This window comes from Cavia porcellus, unplaced genomic scaffold (assembly GCF_034190915.1).
Source record: "Cavia porcellus strain 051 isolate PalLab524CR breed Dunkin Hartley unplaced genomic scaffold, mCavPor4.1 scaffold_1, whole genome shotgun sequence".
Lineage (NCBI taxonomy): Eukaryota > Metazoa > Chordata > Mammalia > Rodentia > Caviidae > Cavia > Cavia porcellus.
The window spans coordinates 108,233,097-108,251,881 of NW_026947484.1; the positions used below are offsets into that span (position 1 = coordinate 108,233,097).

The 18,785-nt window shown below is 43.1% G+C and overlaps 1 protein-coding gene across 8 annotated transcripts in view; it reads right to left on the reverse strand.

Annotated features, from left to right (window-relative positions):
• Positions 1-14,493, reverse strand: part of Pi4kb (phosphatidylinositol 4-kinase beta) — a 30,907-nt gene extending 16,414 nt beyond the window's left edge. For 2 of the 8 annotated variants that reach the window (XM_063253286.1, XM_023561318.2), the window contains exons 1-2: positions 14,100-14,492; positions 4,371-5,307 (exon numbers count right to left, since the gene is read on the reverse strand). In XM_063253286.1, the coding sequence (XP_063109356.1) occupies positions 4,371-5,279 (909 nt within the window). In that variant the 5' untranslated portion in view covers positions 5,280-5,307; positions 14,100-14,492. Of the gene's footprint in view, positions 1-4,370; positions 5,308-6,875; positions 6,953-14,099 lie in introns of those variants that run through there. The other 6 variants (XM_063253282.1, XM_063253296.1, XM_005007786.4 and 3 more) reach the window with 6 other exon arrangements.
• Positions 14,494-18,785: the final 4,292 nt, after the last annotated feature.

Sequence of the window (18,785 nt, forward strand, 5' to 3'; positions counted from 1 at the left end):
AAGAATTTAGCTCCACTTTGGATCATAACTGCTTCTGTGCAGCTCTATCTTTATGCTTTAATGAAAAAAAGCCAACCCGGAAATACCACTTGCCCAGATTCTGGACACTTGCAGGTGATGCTGGAAGGCCAACGCAAACCTTGGGGTCAAAAGGACTAAAGAGACAAGGAAGTCTTTCTCTTTCACTTTGTTCCTGCCTGGACAAATCTCCCTTTCCTTTTAAGATAAAACCTAAAGCTGGGTTCCTGGGGCAGCAACTGTGCTGCCGAGTTTCCCTGTTCTTTCTCTTCATTTCTTACATGGCATCAACTACTCTCTGCTCTAAATCCAGAGACTGTATTTAACAAGTCACATGACCCCCACAGTGGAAGCTTCATGTTCCTCTAGCTTCTTAGAAATCCTGGGAGTAAAGGTTTAGTCCCAAGTACATATTCCTCCTCTCTAATCAGCCTACTCTGGGAAAACTAATCCCAACCTTGAACTTGTGTGACAAAGGGACCCCAGACCCATTAACTTGAAACCTGTGGGCTGGATGCTGGTAAAAGGAAGGATACATCAATCAAGTATCTGTCAAACCTCAGGCTTTCTAGCAGGCTATTTCATATGACACTCAATATATTACAACTTTTTTTTACTTAAACTAGGGAATTAGGTTTTAGCAAAATCTGTCTGAGAAGCTGATTACTCAGGACAGCAGCTATCCTAGCCCTAACCCAGAGAAATAATCTTAAACATCACCCCATTCCTGTGTCACAGTGGGGTCTGTGAACAAAGCAGGGCAGTGCTGTGGCTGTGTTGATGCACATGGATACCTTGGATCTTTCCAACAAGGTCTACCAGGGCAGGGAGCAGGGGCAGCATGTGTACAAACATGCAGGGGGAAAAGGGCCTAGAATTGAAGAGGAAAAGTCCTTCAGGCTGGCTAGCAGGGCAGGAAGGCCACAGGCACTGAGCTACTCTGCAACTAGTATTCCAGGCACTGACTTAACTCACTCTTGTAATTTATGGTTTAAATACTATTTGAGCTGAAGGTCCTATAGTAAGGTCTTCTTTTGAACAATCTGGGCAGAAGCCCACTCAAGGCAAAGCCACACTTGGAGCCATTCCTGTAAGGTCATGACTCTTACTTTGGGAAGAGTTAGAGGGTGAACTAGGCAGGAAGGGCACCAGTCTCGTAGACTGGTTTCTACCCATGACCTGGCTGGGGAGGAATGGCAGGTGAGACTCCAGGGCTAATGCTACAGCTGATTCTCTCACAGACAGGTCCTTGTGGATACATGAACAGCCTTGGGATAAGGGAGGTGCATCATGACCTGTTCCCCTCTTCCTGCTCGCCGAGCTTCAGTCACTTAGACTGAGTCAGCCATGGGGGGTAAAGCTGAGGCCAAGAAGTTGACATCACACCGTATCAGGCTGGAAGGCCCACAGGGCTTTCACTGTGACAAGGAGCTGATTCCTCTGTACAAAGGTTGCAGTCCTGAGAAGACAAAGCTGATGTACCTAACAGTGTCATTATATAGGGAGGGCATGGGACAGGGATGGTACCCAAATTCCTCGCTCTATGCCAAAATCTTTATCATTTGGTTATAAATGGGAAAGAAAACTCCTGAGGAGGTGGATAACTGCTTTAAAGGAAAGAGATTCGGGAGGAACAAAGAGAGATGGGAACAATCAGTGCTAGAGCTCTTTGATGTGGAGAAAAGAAATGGAAACTTATGTGAGACTCTGGCAAAGAAGAGCTCTTCAGGGAAACCCCAGGCAGGAGGAAGTGAACTGCAGCAATCCCTGGTCCTTTGCCCTCAGACCCCACCTCACACTCTGAAGTCCTCTACTGTAACTGGAACATGGGATTAAACTCAGAATTCAAAAGAAAAGCAGAGATCAGGAGAAGAGTGTCTGGATTCACCTAGAACTCCCCCTAGAATGTATCTGCTCAGGCCTTAGAAAATCCAATTTTTCACTTGAGTAAGGTGTATTTCCTGCTTCTGGGCAGGAAACAGCTTTTCAAGAGAGTCACAAACTAACCAGTTTCCTAGATACTGGGGATTTCATATCATCCTATCAGTTCCTAGAAAAAAGAAAAACATTTTGTCCTCCATCTTTTGTGACTTTAGAACAGGACTTTGCACACTGTACAAGGTCAGTAACTAGTTGTTGAGCGAATGAGTGTTGCATGACAGGAAAGAATGAACCAATTCTTTTGGTACTGGGGACAAAGGCCTCGACAGACATATATATTTTCAAAATGCAGAGGTTTTGAGACAACCCTGTGCTGATGTTAAAGTTTAGAAACTGAGTGATACTGATATTTATGTTCTCTCTTGCTTGTTCATAAATCCCAAGGAGCCACAGTGGATTCAGGTGTCTCATTCTGCCTACATCAGATGAGCCAGCGGGGCCTGGGGATGTGGTATCTCCTTTCTTTCCTGGATCTAGTGACAAGATAAGGAGCGAGGTTGGGAAGAATGGTAACTGGAGAACTCACCCTAGAGATTTAGGTACTCACTGAATACCTGCCTTCTAGAGGTATCTTGTGTCCTGCAGCAGAATACCTGGAAGGAAGAGGGGTCAAGGACCAGTATAGGGCAAGGGAAGCCCTAATGCCTATGCTTTCCTGGTCCTAAGATGAAAACTACAAAATGGATACAGACAAAAGACAAGCCTGGAAATCGGCACTAAAGAATTCATTTCTGGCCGCTCACAATCATACTCTCGCAGATTTGACTCCAGCATGAAGCAGCTCTTTATGACCTCAGTTCCACCAGAATTTGGAAGATTCTTCTTATTCTGCAACAGCCTCCCTTCGTGGACTCTGGGCCCTGTTACCAAGCTCAAACAAAAATAAAAATGGTTTACCCTGGTGCTGAGAACGGCTTGGGCTTTGTGTATGGATGTGGAAGTGTAGATGATCACAGCCTCAGCTGTGCTTCCCCGGTGGCTTCTGACAGCTGAGACCAGGGAAGCAGATGTTGAGAAACAACTAAGGCAGCTCAGCTGAAGGATTACAGGCATAGGCTGTTATGGGTTCTCCTCTGACATTCTCCAGAATACTAAGAGACCTTAGGCAAGTAATTGAACCTGTCCAAACCTCACTTTCTTCACTAGTAAAATAGTATGTCTGTTATGATTGTAGTGAGAAACGTAAAGTACCTGGTATGAAGCTTGCATTGTAAATGCTCAGTAAATGTTATCACGTGCAGCTTTACAAACATTTCTAGAGACAGCAGGATGTCTAGTTTTCTCTCTCCTGCTTTTCCCTTCCCAAGTCAGTCAAACTTCCCTGTACTTGAAAGAAGTCCCATTGTATCAAAATGTGGGAGGGTTATGCCCCACAGAAACAGATGCCAGGACCATGGCTATGCACATTTTCCAACAGTGCAAATTCCTTTTTTTTTCTCCCTTTTCTAGGCTAGGCTGGCAGCCAAGATGAGAGCCTGGCCAATGGCAAATCACAGACAACTGGGGAACCATTGTGTGACTGGGACACCAGGTCACTGAATTTAACTGTCCACTGTGGGGCTTTCTCTGCTATCTGTCCAGATGTGGAGCAGAGGGTGGCTATAATCTGCTGAGTGCTCATCTCCTCTCTGCTCTGGGATCCTCCGCTGGCTACCCTCAACTCTGCTGGGGATTCTTTTTTTTTTTCCAGCCTTAGGTCCTTGAATAGGTACTAGATTTACTATGCCAAGACTGCTTCTCTCTTCCCTTTGTGCCTCTCCCAAATGATATGGGAAAGATATCAGCAGCATGGCATTCCTCCCCACAAGGCAAGGGAAGGCAAGGCAGGCAGGAGAACATTCTACAAATGCCTCAGTGATAGGGAATGACCCTTAACCTCAGTTGACCAAAAGTATGACCTTTAGGAGTGAGGAAGAGGGATTTTGAGGAGTGGCTAGAATGGAGCTCATATTCTATTTAACATCGCTCCTCCCGTTCCAGCACTCACAAAGTCCAGGGCCCTGTTCCTTTCCCCAGGGATGCTACCCTGAGAGGGTCTGGTAGTGATCTCAGGTCTCAAGCCAGAGTGGAGAGAGGCTCAGCCACAGTTCTCAGTAAGAAGGTACTACAGTTAATGGATTAGCAGTGCAGCTTAGTAAAACAACTCTCCACAGGAGTATCAGCCTTGCCATCAGCTATGTGACCCAAGGCAAGTCACTTTATCTCACTGGGTCTCTGAGTTCTTCCTTTGTAAAATGAGGCAGTTAGAATACATGAATTCTAAGGCCTTTTTCCATTCTATCATTCCATGCTTTTATCAGTGAAATGAAACAGAGGGAAGGACAGAAAGAACACAGTAAGCCCATATAAGACAGCCTATCTCCATGCAGCCCTCTGCCACTTTGCTTCTCTGTCCCTCCCCAAGATTTTACCTCGTCCTCATTCTCCACTTTAGGGTTGCTGGCTGTCCGTTTCAGGTTGCTGCTGAGACTTATGCTGGCAGTGGCATCTGACTTAGAGCGTTGGTGAGTCCTTTTGGAAGGAGACAGCCCTGTGTCAGAGGCTGGGCTCAGGGAAGGCAACTCCCTCTTTCGGTGAGCTGGCTTCAGCTCATCTGAAAGGATCAACTTCCGTAACTTGGTCCCACGGGAATGTCGCTGAGTGGAAATGTGCATGTCTGAAGAGTAGGCCCCCAGCAGCAGGGCACACTGGAGGGAAAAGTTAATGCTCTGGCGGCAGCGGTGGACAATGTAGGGCTTAATGGCATCACCCACGTCCTCGTCCATGTGAATGTACATATTAAGCAACTGGGGCAGGTAGAAGTCCACATCCTCGTTGCGAAAGCAGAATAGCCGGTTGCCGATGTAGGCTTGTACTCCAGGCTCTTTGGAGTTATACAAGTATGAGATGGCCATAGAGATGTCAAATAGTTTTGATTCAAATAGTCTCAGCAGCCAAGACTGTTTGGCTGAGTTGTTCTGGCGCCGCCTTCTTGCTCCTTTGGCTGTGCCTGAAGCCACAGTGGCCCCCATCTCATCTTCCTCCTCCCTGATCTGGGCAGGTGGATCATCCAGGCAACGGATCTCACTGTCCACATTATCTCCATTGACCAATTCCAGCTGGGTGCTTCTGCTAGAGATGGTCACACCTCCATGCAAAAGCTTGACTTTTTCCAGCACCTCCTGGCAGGCCTTTTGGGCCACCTCAGGGTCAATCACTGGTAGTTCCCCAGCCCCCTCAGTGATGACACTCAGCAAAGAGCCCCCATTATTCCCTGGTGGGCTAGGAGCAGGCTCGGAAGTTGGCTTCAGAGGGGCAGGCTCCACTACCATGTCTCCCATGGCTATAGCCAGACTTTGAGCTTCCAAACTACAGAAGGAAGGAAGGAAAAAAACAGAAAGGGAGACACATATACACACTGGTTAGTGGTGTCATCCTCAGGTCTTCCCTTTGCCATGAGACTTTCCCATGAACCTTCTCTTTCTATTTTCCTGGACTCCTCCAAGTCGGATAAAAAGGCATATCCCAGGATGCCTTCCCTCACTACCTCTACTTTTGATCACTACATTACTCTGTATTCCTTCTGCACTTAGTGACTCAGCTTATCCTTGGTTCTTGGTTTGTGAAACACAGCTTTACATGTATAACGTTTACACGGCTTACAGATTTCTCAGGTAAAATGGGGAGCAATCAGGATCTTATTCCCTTGTCTTTTTCTGTCCTTTTGTTCTTCCTGTCTCCTTTCTTTTATTTGTCTTTTTCGTTTTTATCGGTACCAGGATTCGAACTCACGACCGTACACTTGCAAGGAAGGTGCTTATGCCGCTGAGCTAAATTCCCAGCCCCTCCTGTTTCCTTTCAATTGCCTGGCATAACATTTTCTTTTCCCCTTTAAATTGTATTTCCTTACTAATATAACACTTCACACATAGGTCCATTCATCTCACCTTTATTAAAATCTTATTTTGGTACCTAGGATCGAACTCATGACCTCACACTTGTCTGGTAGGTGTTTATATCACTGAGCCAAATACCCATTCCAAAAGCTAGATGTATTTTTCTAGTTACACATAATTTCTTACCTTCCCTTTTTAGAATCAAAGCTCCTGGAGAATAAGGGCCAGCAAATATCATGCCACTTTTTTGCTTAGAAGGAAACAGCTGTAAACAACTATCATCACCCCTACTGAAGCTGTGCCATTTGTCTGATTGTCCGGCTTCATGACTTTGTATCCCTTCTCCAATGCTGTGGCAGCTAGGGTTTAGTGGAAAGAACCCTGGACTTAGAGGCAAACAGGCTGGGATTCAAAATCCTTGCTCTGGTCAGGGATATAGCTCAGTGGCACAAGTGACTGCCCAGCAAGTGCAAGGTTGTGGATCCAATCCTTGGTGAAGGAAAAAAAAAAAAAGTTCCTCACACTGTTTTTATGAGGTATGCCAACTTATACAAGCCATGTGTCTTCTGAATTGCAAATTGAGAAAAATACTTACTACTTGTTGTTGTGCAGTAGAAACTAATGCATGTGTGTGAAAGGATCTAGCGCAGTCCCTGGTACACAGAAGTATTCAATGAATGCTAATTGAATCCTAACCATCTGAAAAGTTAGTAAACGTGTGTATGCATGCAGCTGCTTGCAAATACATTCTATATTTTACACGAGAAGCACATTAGAGTTACATTAGTTGCTTGACTCTTCTAAAACATTTATGACAGCTGTCTCCTACCTGAAACCTATTTCTCAGTATCATATTGTACACACACTCAAAAACTGCAGGGACAGTAAGAAGCAAAAGGAAATCAGTCTGAGACTCATGGGTCTATAGTTTCTAAAGAACAAGGGAGAATAGGCATAACCAAGAACCCTCTGGAGGGAAATTCAGCTAAAGATACTGCTGACAAAAGCCACCATTTTTGCCAGGCAAAATGTAGCACATACCTGTACTCTTAGCTCCTTGGAAGGCTGAGTCAGGAGATTCCTAAGTTTGAGGCTAGGGTAGGCCACATAGTGAAATTCTGTCTCAAAATAAAATAAAAATAGGGCTAGAGATGTAGCTCAGGGTACAGTATTTGCCTAGCATGTGTGTCCAATTTCTAGTACTCCCTAAATCCTACTCCCCCAAATAAACAAAAAACTACCCCTGAAAAGCAATTTTTCAGAGTCTTACCAAATCCAGATTAAGAGAATCAGTGCAAAACAGGAAGACATTTTATTAGAAATAACCTGGCTCCAGAATCTGCATTATCCAAGTGGATTTAAGAGGCCTCTTCCCAAAAATGTAAGTAGATTGAGTCTAAGACACATTCAAAAGCAAGAGAAAGACAAGAGTCCTTTGTAGAGCTGGATGCAGGTATTTTCTAAGTATTGGTGACATCACTTTGATCCTGTGACCCTGGGGTGCCCATACTTGGAATAGGTAGAAAAACAGTGCTTAACGTATAGATTTTCCGTCATTCTGTCAGACTTTTGTTTTCTACTATCACCATTCCAGTGCTGCTTATTGCCTCTCCGAAATGTTAGGCAGTACGGTTACTTTCATTTGCCCAATTATCATATGGTCCAGCTCGGTTTCTGAGCAGTTACCACTAAAGTTTTGCAAAGACAGATGGGAACTCCTGTTCTCAGAGATCAACAGAAAAAAAGACTGCTTTAGTTCATCTTTCTCAAAGTCTGTCAAGCAAGAAGTTCATTCCTGAATTTAATTTTCTTGATGCAGTGTGAGCTTGGTATGGGTAAAAAGGTGACAACTCTTCCACTATATTTGCTCCTAAAACTAGGCAGTGCCCTCTGGAGCATTAGAAACAGCATGGTTGCCTAGGTGGATCCGTCTCTATTCAAAGCTATGGGCCGTACAGGAATAATAAGAAGGAAGCTTTAATTATTCCTTGCCACACATTTGTAGTGGCCTCTTACCAGTGGGTCATGTTAATTCAACCTGAGCCTCTATCTTTTAGGTCTGCTTAGAGATTCACAAGTTAGTCTCAGTTATCCTATGTAATCAACTTTTTCTCAACATCTCTATGATTGGTATTCTTCCTCTTTTTTCTATTCAAGAGACTTCAAAGTCATCAAAGCACCCTAACAGTCCACTTGCCTCAGATCTCACTAAGACATCAGCAGATTCCTCATCACCACTGGGATTGTTACTGGCATCAGGAAAGAGATAATAATAGAATACCATTATTTCTTTTTATTTCCTAGGCAAAAGAAGAACATCTCCAGGCTTTGAATAGACCCCCACAATATACTTCAAAGGACTCCCCAGTAAACAGATTCCTTAATCAGCATTTTTTTCTCTCCAGGGATTCCCAAACAATATTAAGAGGTGCAGGAAGGTGTGGTGGCACACAACTGTAATTGTAATACTATGGGAGGCAGGAATGCAAGTCTGGGCAATTTAGAGATTTAGCAAGACCTTGTCTCAAAACAGAATTATAAAAATGAGTGAGAGACGTAGCTCACTGTGAAGTTCTAGGTATAATTCCCAGTACGAAGGAAAAAAAAAAAAGTACGATACAGGCACGGTGATACCCATCTGCAACCCCAGCACTTGGGAGGCTGAGGCAGGAAAATCACATTTGAATCCCACCTATGCAATTTAGCAAGACTATCTCAAAAAATGAAAAGGCTTGGTGTATATAGATCAGCGTGCAGGCCCAGGTTTCAACCTCTAGTTGTAGTGGTAAGGTACAAGCAAGATGTGGTAGGACATGTCTGTAATCCCAGGGTTTTGAGAAGCTGAGTAGAATGAGACTTAAGCTCAGCTTGGTCTATTTAGACTTAGAAAAATCGTGCTTTACAAAAAAAAAAAAAAAAAAAAAAAGGTGCAGAAATAACAGATTTTTCTCTGCTATGTAAAGCAACTCAAATGCAGAAACAAAACAAAACCACCAAACTAGAGCTGGGCCTCTCTACTAGCTTGTAGGTGACTAGGAGGCTGCTTGTTTGTAAAGCAAGTCATGGGAAGAAAGAATGTTGGAGGAATTAGGTTATTATGATAATTTAGACAACAGAAACAGGAAAGGAATTTTCTAAAATCTAAACCCAGATACAGCCCTCAAAATCAATTTATTTTCAAATGCAAAGAGAACCTACCTTTAATGGCTAACTATCCTAAGGAAAGTGAAATAACTAGAATGGAAAAGAAAAGTAGAAACAACAAATTCTCTATTTATGGCCTTCCCCAGTAAGTCAGAAGAACACAAAAAATGTGGGAAGAAAGTCCAAATCTTTAATATAAAGCAACTCCTCACTTGGGAGGCTGAGGCAGGAGGATCACCATGAGTTTGAGATCAGTAGGGGCTACATAGTCCAGGGACATCCTGAACTATGTAGCGAGACCGTCTCAAAAAACAAAACAAAACAAAACAAAACAAAAGTGACTCCTATAGCTCTCAACAGCAAACAAGTGAAGCTCCACATGTCACGTTGGGAGCCTAAACTGTCCTTCCAGACAGACTGGAGGGAAAAAGAAGAGCTCTCCTGTGCCCTGCCTTGAGGCTGGCTCTTAGGAAAGTAGGGCGGGTATAGGGGTAGTGCAGACAAGTAACTGGGCTCTACAGCTCCCATCTGGGGAAAGCAGGGGATCAAGTCTAAGCACCACGGGTTATTACAAGTCAGGGCAGGGTAGAACAATGGGTGTGGAGGACAGGAAGGGTGCATGCATGTATGTTCTGTGGGACTGAGCAGTTAAGTATATGTCTACAGAGCATTCTGGAGAGAGGATGCTCCTGCTTAACCTTGCTTCCTGCTCATCACCGCAAAATATTCTAGATCAACAGCCTCCCACTGGCTTCCACTAAAGGACAGGACAGGATGGTAAGGAGCCTCAAATCAATTCTCTAACCCAGTTAGTCACCATTCCCTTCTTTAAATCTGTTTTCATGGGCTGGATAAATAAATATGGAGAGCCTCAGATCAATTCTGATGTTTTTCTACTTTCCTGCATTTTCTTAGAATGGCCTTTAAAAGATCATCTGAACTGGGGCCAAACATTAGCACACACCCATAATCCCAGTTACTGGGGAGGCTGTGATAGAAGAATCACAAGTTTAAGGCTACTCTGGGCAACTTAGTTAAAAAAAAACAAAAACAAAATAAAGTGTTAGGGATGTAGCCCAGGGCTCCAGGGGTTCAATTCTTAGACACGCACATCTGACTTTAAGCAGGCGATAGCTTTCTTCTTCCTTTTAAAAGACCCTCCCCCTACCCTGTTTTGGGGTGTTCAAAACAGTAACAACCCAACGCTTTAAAAATTTTTACTTCTTCCCCCTCCAAAAAAAAATTAACAAAAAGCTTTATTTCTTCTTATTGTATTTTGTTTTGTTGGTTTGATTTTTCGAGACAGTCTCCCTATATTGCCCAGGCTAGCCCCAAAACTTCAATCCTCCTGCCTTAATCTCCCAAGTTGCTGGGTGTTCAGGTATGTATTACCAGGCCCAGTTTAAGAGACCCTTTGAGGGTCGAGATTTGGCTCAGTGGCATAAGCACCTGCCTGGCAAGCATGAGGTCATGAGTTCAATCCCCGGTTCCAAAAAAAAAAAAAAAAGTCTTCATAAAAGATCCATTGAGATGAATCACAGAGGTGGAAAATGGGGTAGGGGAGCCAGTATTTTCATCCTACAAAGTGGGTAGTTACGGGGCTAGGGATTTAGCTCAGCGGCATAAGCGCCTGCCTTACAAGCAGGCAGTCCTGAGTTCGATCCCTGGTACCAATAAAAAGGAAAAAGACAAAAAAAAAAAAAAAAAAAAAGTGGGTAGTTACAAATTTAATGGAAAGTGTCAAGCAGAAGAAATAAGTGATATAATTTACATGATCCAGAGGTATAAACCCTCTTTTGCAACAACTAATGAGTCAAGAAATAGAGGCACGAACATTTTATTTAAAGGGATGCTGATAAGCTCTAGAATTAAAACACCAAGATAATTAAAGAAGTTAACTCTGAGAGAACAGGAGTAGGGATGAGGGAGACACTACAGCATAGGTTTTCACTAGAAACTCTGACAGTACTACTGGATGCTACCAAATATATGCTTTCCTTCAATAATACCTCAAAACAAAACAAAACAAAACCCCCAGGATACTCTTCAAAAGGGACTCCATACAGCTCTCAGCTGCCTGTTCTGCTGTTGAGATGTTCCTCCTCATGCCTTAAGGTCCAAATCATTCTTTAAGGTCTCAATTCATCATTTTCCTCTGACCTCAAAAGTAAAGGTGGAGAATAAATACTCCATTTTCCTTGTAGAAATTCAAGGCTGAGCAGTTAGGCAGGCTCAAGTCCCACCAGGAACTAGGTAAATGTTTAAGGCTCCAAACTGTGGTGGCATCAGGGTAAAGGGCATTCCCAAGCTACAATGGGAGGTGTGGTATGTGGGGAGGGTAGTGGTCTCAAATTAGTTAAGTCAATATTGAATCTGCCTGAGGACTCTTTTTGCAGGTCATAGTGCTGGTATAAGCAGAGTCTGTCTAGCTAGACAGTCCAAGCAGCTCTTAGAGCCCCCCGATGAACCAGAGAGATGGTAAAGAAAGCAACTTACATATTCTCACCTTTCTTTGAACTGTTCCTTCTTGTTGCATATAAATCCTAAAATGTACTTGGACTAGGCCCACTCTTTAAAGGATCCTCCCAAAACTTTTCTCCGCAAATAAAAAAAACCTGTCTCTCATTTTTTTTGTCACCAGGGACCCAACTCATGGACCTTGTGCTTGCCAGGCAGATATTTATGCTGCTGAGCTATATCCCCAGCCCCCTAGTTGTTCTTTTTATTTTTTATCGGTACCAGGGATCGAACTCACGACTACCTGCTTACAAGGCAGGTGCTTATGCCGCTGAGCTAAATCTCCAGTCCCTCTCTAGTTGTTTTTTAGTATGCTGTTTTGCAAATATGTTTTCATGCAGTGTGGATCCAGGTGAGAGAAACAGCGAAATTAGGAGAAATACGATTTCTGGTCAATGGTGTTTCCAAGGGATTATGAACAGGTTACTCTCTGGTTAAGTTTAAGGGAGAAAAGAGAAGTGGGATGAGACAGCATAACTGCTTCCAAGAGGTCTAGAGTCAGAAGATGAATGGAACTATACATGCTCACTTCACTATCTATCATGGGCAACAGAGAGATGGGGCATGCAAGGTGGCAACTAGTTTCCTAAGTTCCAACTTACTCCAGTTCTCTTCTCCTCAGCTTCCTCAAAGCGCTTTCCCACACTTTCTGCCCATAGTATCGAATTGTGACTCAAGCACAAAGCAACAGCACAGGTGGTCACCAACTTAATGCACTAGGGCCGTGATGGTGAACGTTTCATAGCTTTCAGTGATAATAAGCAGCCGGCTGTAGCACTTCATAGGTTCACCACCACCGAACTAGGGGGAAAGCAGAGATGAAAGAAGCAGGCCAGGAGTTTGTTTCAAATTGACTTACACTCATGGTTATAGACTAGGAAGACTGAGATGAAGGCAAATCCTCAGGATGCCCTGGGTGGTACATGCCTGTAATCCTAGTACTTGGGAGGCTGAGGCAGGAGAAATACCAAGAGTTTGAGGCCAGCCTGGGCTACATAAGTAAGTTCAAGGCCAGCCTTTGCTACAGAGTGAGACCCTATCTCAAAAACAAAACAGAACCAAACAACTCCCCCCCCCCAAAAAAAAAAACTCAGGATGACAAAACTACTTATAAATGCCTTTTGTCTGAGAAACCCAGTTGTTTTACAAACAAATAAAACACGTTTAATTTCTCCTTCAACCCATATCCCGCAAATTAGCCTCAGTAACTGCATTGATGCCTGAAAAGTGGATCATTTGCCCACAAAAAGACAACTCTAGTGGTTAAGAGAGGAAGTCACATGCTGAACCCAGGAATTTGATTATGAATCTACAAGGTCTTTCCACTGTCTCATATTCCTTTTCACAGTTATCTCCCGATCCCAGGCAGATTGAGGTTTTATGAAACCAACTAAAACTATTCTAGTAATCCACAGTCAGTAAACTGATTCCTCTTGGATCTGGACAAGGGTGGGGAGACACTCTACTCTGTGATCCATTAAACACCAGTCTCAAAATAAATAATACAACACAAAATGTCTCACAACCTCATTCAGTTTCCATGCAGGCCTGTTCATCCCCCCTTCCCCATGGCTGCTTCTGAGTGGTCAACGAAAGGTAATCTGATAAGGATTTCTTCAAAACTTGCTCTATCCTGCAGAAACACTTCTGTCCAGAAAAGCCTGACACAGCTGAGGCTTCCCCTATTCCCAACACATTTTTCTTAGTTCAAGGTTTAGCTGATCCTGAAATACGTGATATGTGGAGATACTGTGACAGAGAACACCAAAAGGACCACAGAGAAAACAGAACCAAGTGACACAAGGATCAGCAAAATCTTTGAAACAAGAGGGAAGTGTTAAAGTAGGAAATCTGAATTGGGAAGGAGTATTGTCGGATCTCTCTCCTATAGGAACAAACCTCCAGAGGGCGAGGAGATTTCGAAGAGGGAAAGAAAAGCTAAACGACAGTTATAGGAATCATAAAGCACCCCAGAGGAGAAAAATAAGAACTAAAGCCGAAACGGAATATAAATGGTACTTTAGGATTGATGAAGGCCTGGGATCTCTTAAGGAAAGGGGAATAGGTAAATTTTGTAAGTCAGGAACTGGATGGGTGGCTGACGGTGAGGTCATGGAATGAGAGACACCAGAGGAAGGGAGGGATACAATCTTTAGTTCAGGAAAATGAGAACTCTGTGCTGAGGTTGCACAAACCTCGGAGTGGGGCAAAATAAGAAAAGGAATGATGGTGGAGTCCAAGGAAAGGTCTGGGGTAGAAGTACAGTCGATGAGGAAGGACAAGCAAGGATAGACACTGTGGAAAGGGTGTAACGGAGAAAGGGTCCATGCCTTTAAAAAATAAAAAATTTGGGGCAGAGGCAATAAGGGGTAAGAGGGGGCGGGGGGAAATCCCCGGGGGTAGAGGGAGGAGCTAAACAGAAGAAGAAGCCAAAAAGCAAAGACTCCAGGCTTGAGAGAGGGTGAAGAAGGACCCCGAGGTGCAGGTACCCACTGGGAAGGCAGTTTTGTAGTAGAACCCAGGCGGGGAAGACCGTGAGGGACAGGGTGGGAGAGGAAGCCCCCCAACTGCGCAAAGGTGACTCATGGAGAAAGAGTCACTTACCTTGGGGGCTCCAGCGGAGGGATGCAGGCGGTCGGGGTCGGACTGCCGACACCGCCGCCTCAGCAGCAGCGGCCACTCCCGGGATCCATTGGCCGCCTGCGCTTCCCTGACAGCGGCCGCGGCGGCTGCACCAGGCCCCGGCTGTGGGGCTGCCCGCGGCGCTGCCTGATGGGCCTTCCGTGAAGATGCTGCTTCAAGTTGGACGGAGCTGCGCAACCGGCACCAAAAAAAAAAAAAAAAAAAAAAAAAGAGGTCCCCAGCAGGTTTCAATGTATAATTCTTCTGAATCCACGCCAGTCTTCCCGGGATTTGCTTTCCTGCTTCCCCGACGCTCAGGACCCTACCGACGCCGGAGTTATCTATGGTGTCGGGTGAGCTGCCCACAACATGCCTGTTCAGAAATGGAAAAGGGGGCGGGGGTGAGATGTTTGGAAGTATGGAGTGGGGAGGAGCGAGTGGAAGGTGGAGCTTGCTTGTGGGAGGAGAGGTCAATATTTAGGAGGCGGGCCTAAGAGGTAGTGTTTGCTAGAGTAAGGAAGCCGAGAGGGAGGTAAAATTTGTGGATAATTGGCAGGGAATTACGTACTTTCAAGAAGGATGTTAACATGCAAATTATATGTGAATAAACCTGTGGAGTTCGCCACCGAATTATCGTAATTGCAATCAGCGACTTTTCCCCATCCCTTATCCCACGCTACTCCTCTAGTAAATCTGATCATGGGACGGATATTTGGAAGCGAGGCGAGAGAAAAGGAGAGAAAAGGGGTGTGGAGAAAGACAGTCACACTTATGACCCCTTTCCTACTCATGTTTAAAGACTGTCAAGATTTTGCCTCTTATCGCGTAGGGAATAGCGCTGGCCAACCGCGTCCATCTTTCACCGTTGCCGGCCGGACAGGAAGCCGCGGGTCTGTCTCCGAGGTCACCCGGTGCTTGGGCAGCCTTTGCGCTCCCGCATCCGGACGCCAAACCCTCCAAGAGGGGCTGGACAGAGTTAGGTTTGGAAGTGAGTGAAATGACCAAGGCTTAAAGAACGTAATCCCTTCTAAACAAAACCATGTAAGACTAAACAAGTAGGCAAACACAGTTCTGCAGACGTCCTCAGGTGTTGGTTTTGTATACCTATTTGTCGGTTAGCATGGTTAGGAGCCCTCTTTCTCCTCAGAATCTCGGTCCTTGGTGCCTTTCTGGGACTTTACTTAATAACTTAATATACAACTCCCCTCACAGGGTGTTTGTTTTTTTGTCTTTTTGTGACCAGGTCTTGCTATGGAGTTTAGACTGACTTTGAGCTCACTTTGTAGCTCAGACTGGGCTCAAACTCGTAACAACAATTCTCCTGCCTCAGCTTCCTGAGTGCTGGGATTACAGGTGTGCACTACTATGCCCGGCCTCACAGGGTTTTAATATTCTAAATTGAGGCTGGTTATTTGAGCTCAGATGTTGTATGCCATCTTTCTTTCCACTTACAAACTGAACTGGGAAAACTGACGCAAACTCCTTTGTGGGTAACATGTAGTATGTATAAAAATAGAATAAATGAGGTACTTTTTTGTGCTGCTGGGGATTGAACCCAGGGTCTTCACACTCAGCGACATTTCCAGCTTTTTATTTTTATTTGTTTATTTACTTATTTATTTTGCCAGACAGGATCCTGCTTTGTAGGCCAAGCTGACCTCAAACTCATCGTGATCCTCCTGTCTTAGCAAAGCTGGGATTACACATGTGTGTCATCATGACTGGTACAAATGGGGTACCTAATTGCTGAAGGAACATGGCAGAGTTTGGTTAAATTGTTAAAAAAGGCCTAGCATCTCAGTATAGGGTGAATAAATAAATGGAAGTCTCCTTAGAAATATTGTGACCCAGGTCTTAGAAGTGATACTGGATATTATTCAGCAGAATAAAAAAGAAGATAGAGTTGAGAACATCCTGAAGGCCAAACATTTGTATGTTGAAGAAGAGAAATGGGAATTTGCTTAAATTATGAGGACAGGAGATGCAGATAAACTAGGTTAAAGCAGTACAGTAATGAAAGATGAATAGAGAAAGACGACAGAAATGCCAAAGATAGTTCAAATTTGTGACCACAGGTCTGGGCTGGGGAATCAGCAGTCCATCTGTCAGTACCAACAGCACTTGGTTAGCTTCCAACCAGCTGTCATGCAAGTATCAAGAAGTGACAGCCTTCACTATGGAAGTCATTATGGTGATTCTTCAAAGAACTAAAAATAGACCCTGCTATATCCCTTCAGCATATCTTCCTGAAAGAGTTAAAAACCTATCACAGTGATACATCCATACTAGTATTTATATCAGCACAATTCATAATCTTGGAAGTGGCCTATATACCCCTCAACAGATGAATGGATAAAGAAAATGTGATACATGTATCACATTTTATACATACATATATCACAAAAACGATAAATTTGGGTCATTAGTAACGAGTTCATAATGTTAAGTGAAATAAATCAGACACAGAAGGTTAAATATCACATGGTTTCTCTTATATGAGAAACCCAAAGTATAAATAATTTAAAGAGCAAAATAAGAGATGATAGAAAACAGGGACATAGACTTTGTAGAGCTTGGAAGGTGATCTTGGGATGCGGGAAACTGGGGGGAAAGGGAGAAGAAAGGGAATTTAAAATAAAAGAGGTGATAACCCTGGTTTAGCCTAAAGTTTAAAATATCACACATTTCCTCAAGAGATAGGGTCCCAAAGGTCCACAAGACTAGCCTTTTATACAGAGAGATGTGATGGTTCTTTATTTTTATTGTTGTTGCTCTTTTTATAAAAGACTTTAATTTTTTTTTGGTACGGGCAGGCACTTATACCACTGAGCTAAATCCCTGGCCTAAAAAAGATTTTTTTTTTTCCAGAACCAGGGATCAAACTCATGACCTCAAGCGCCTATGTCACTGAGCTAAATCCGTGGCCCAAATTTTTTTTTTGGCCTAAAATTTTTGAATGGAGAAAAGCAAGGTTTCAGAAATATCTGATCAGACTTGAAGTAGGAACTTTTTTTAAAAGTAGGAACTTTTATAGCTAGTCAGTCTGAATTCCTTCCTTTTTTTTTTTTTTTAAGGCATTGGATGGCTTTTGCACTGAGCTACATCCACATCCCTTTTGAGACAGGTCTTGGTAAATTGCTGAATTGCCCAGGCTAAGCTCAAACTTGTGATCCTTCAGCCTCCTTCAGAATGCTGGATTACAGGTATGTACCACCACACCTAGCTTCTGAACCTATTTTTTAAAATTCTCTTTTGACAGAAAAAATATCACTCACTTCTAAAATCCCAAGGAGTAGAGGCATACATATGACACATGATGACAGATGACCCTGTGGGAACTCAAACTATTCTGTGTGCATGTGAAATCCCTTTCTTGGTTGGGTGTGGTGGTACACAGCTGTGATCTCTAGCACTCGGAGGCTGAGGTAGGAAGATGGCCATGAGTTCAAGACCAGCCTGCACAATATAGTGAGGCCTTGTCTCAAAAACAAACAAAACAACAACGAAGAAATCCTTTTCTTGGTGGGGAAGGATGTGTGTGTGGCAAAATGGAAAGTACTAACAAGTAAAGTGTCGTTTATTTGTCTTACTTAAATTTTATCAAATAAGGGAAAGAAGTGAGTCTATTAGTAAAAAATTAGTAAAATCAGAGGATCCATATCATAATACATCTCCAGGTGTGCTTAAAACAACTTTGTGGTTAAATATGTTTTTATAAAGAGTGAAATTTTTTAATTTGTTTTTGAGACAGGGTCTCACTATGTAGTTCAGGCTGGTCTCAAGCTCACTTTGTAGCCCAGGCTGGTCTTGAATTTGAAATTATCCGCCTGCCTCAGCTTCCTGAATGCTGGCATTACAGGTGTGTGCCTCCACATCCCATTAAAAGAGTGAATTTTTTTCTTGAATCATAGATATGGGCTTTTTTTCCAGAAAAATTACAAAGAAACTACAAGTCATGCACGAATCCCCAACTATGTCTAAATATAAATATTTTCTCATTTAGCCCTGATTATAGTTCCATGAAAGATATTTTAACCCATTTTATGGGAACTGAGCTTTAGAAAGTTTAAGTGATAGCTTTTCAAAATTGTTTTACTTCAACCTACACTAAGAAATTACTTTATAACATGTAAACATGCCTTAAAGTTTCATGACATGATTCATGTACTTTGATATTTTTTGTTTCATTTATTTCACCTTAAAAATCATGTTTTGCCTTCTGCTAAACTGATTTTACAACCCACTAGTATGCTGCAATCTACAATTTGAAAAACATTAACTAAATTCTTATAAATGTTTAAAAGTATATGGTAAGTGGTAAAGCTAAGATTTAAACCTAATTTGTATTTTTTCCAGTAAATGAATGTCTGAGGTTTTTTTGTTTTGTTTTGTTTTTGTGGTGCTGGGGATTGAACCCAGTGTCTTGCTCATGTTGGGCAAGAGCTCATGCTGGGCAAGTGCTCTCTATGAACATTTCTAAAGAAATACTGTGAGGTTATCTGTCCATCTCACTACATAAAATGCTTATTAGCTTTATCTCATAGGATAGAATTGGTAGGATGAAGTAGATCTGCTGAGGAACAATAACATAAGAAAAAACACCTAGACAAACATAAGACATTAATTCTCCCATTGTGAATATAGCTTTTGTTTTACACTCTAAAGAAA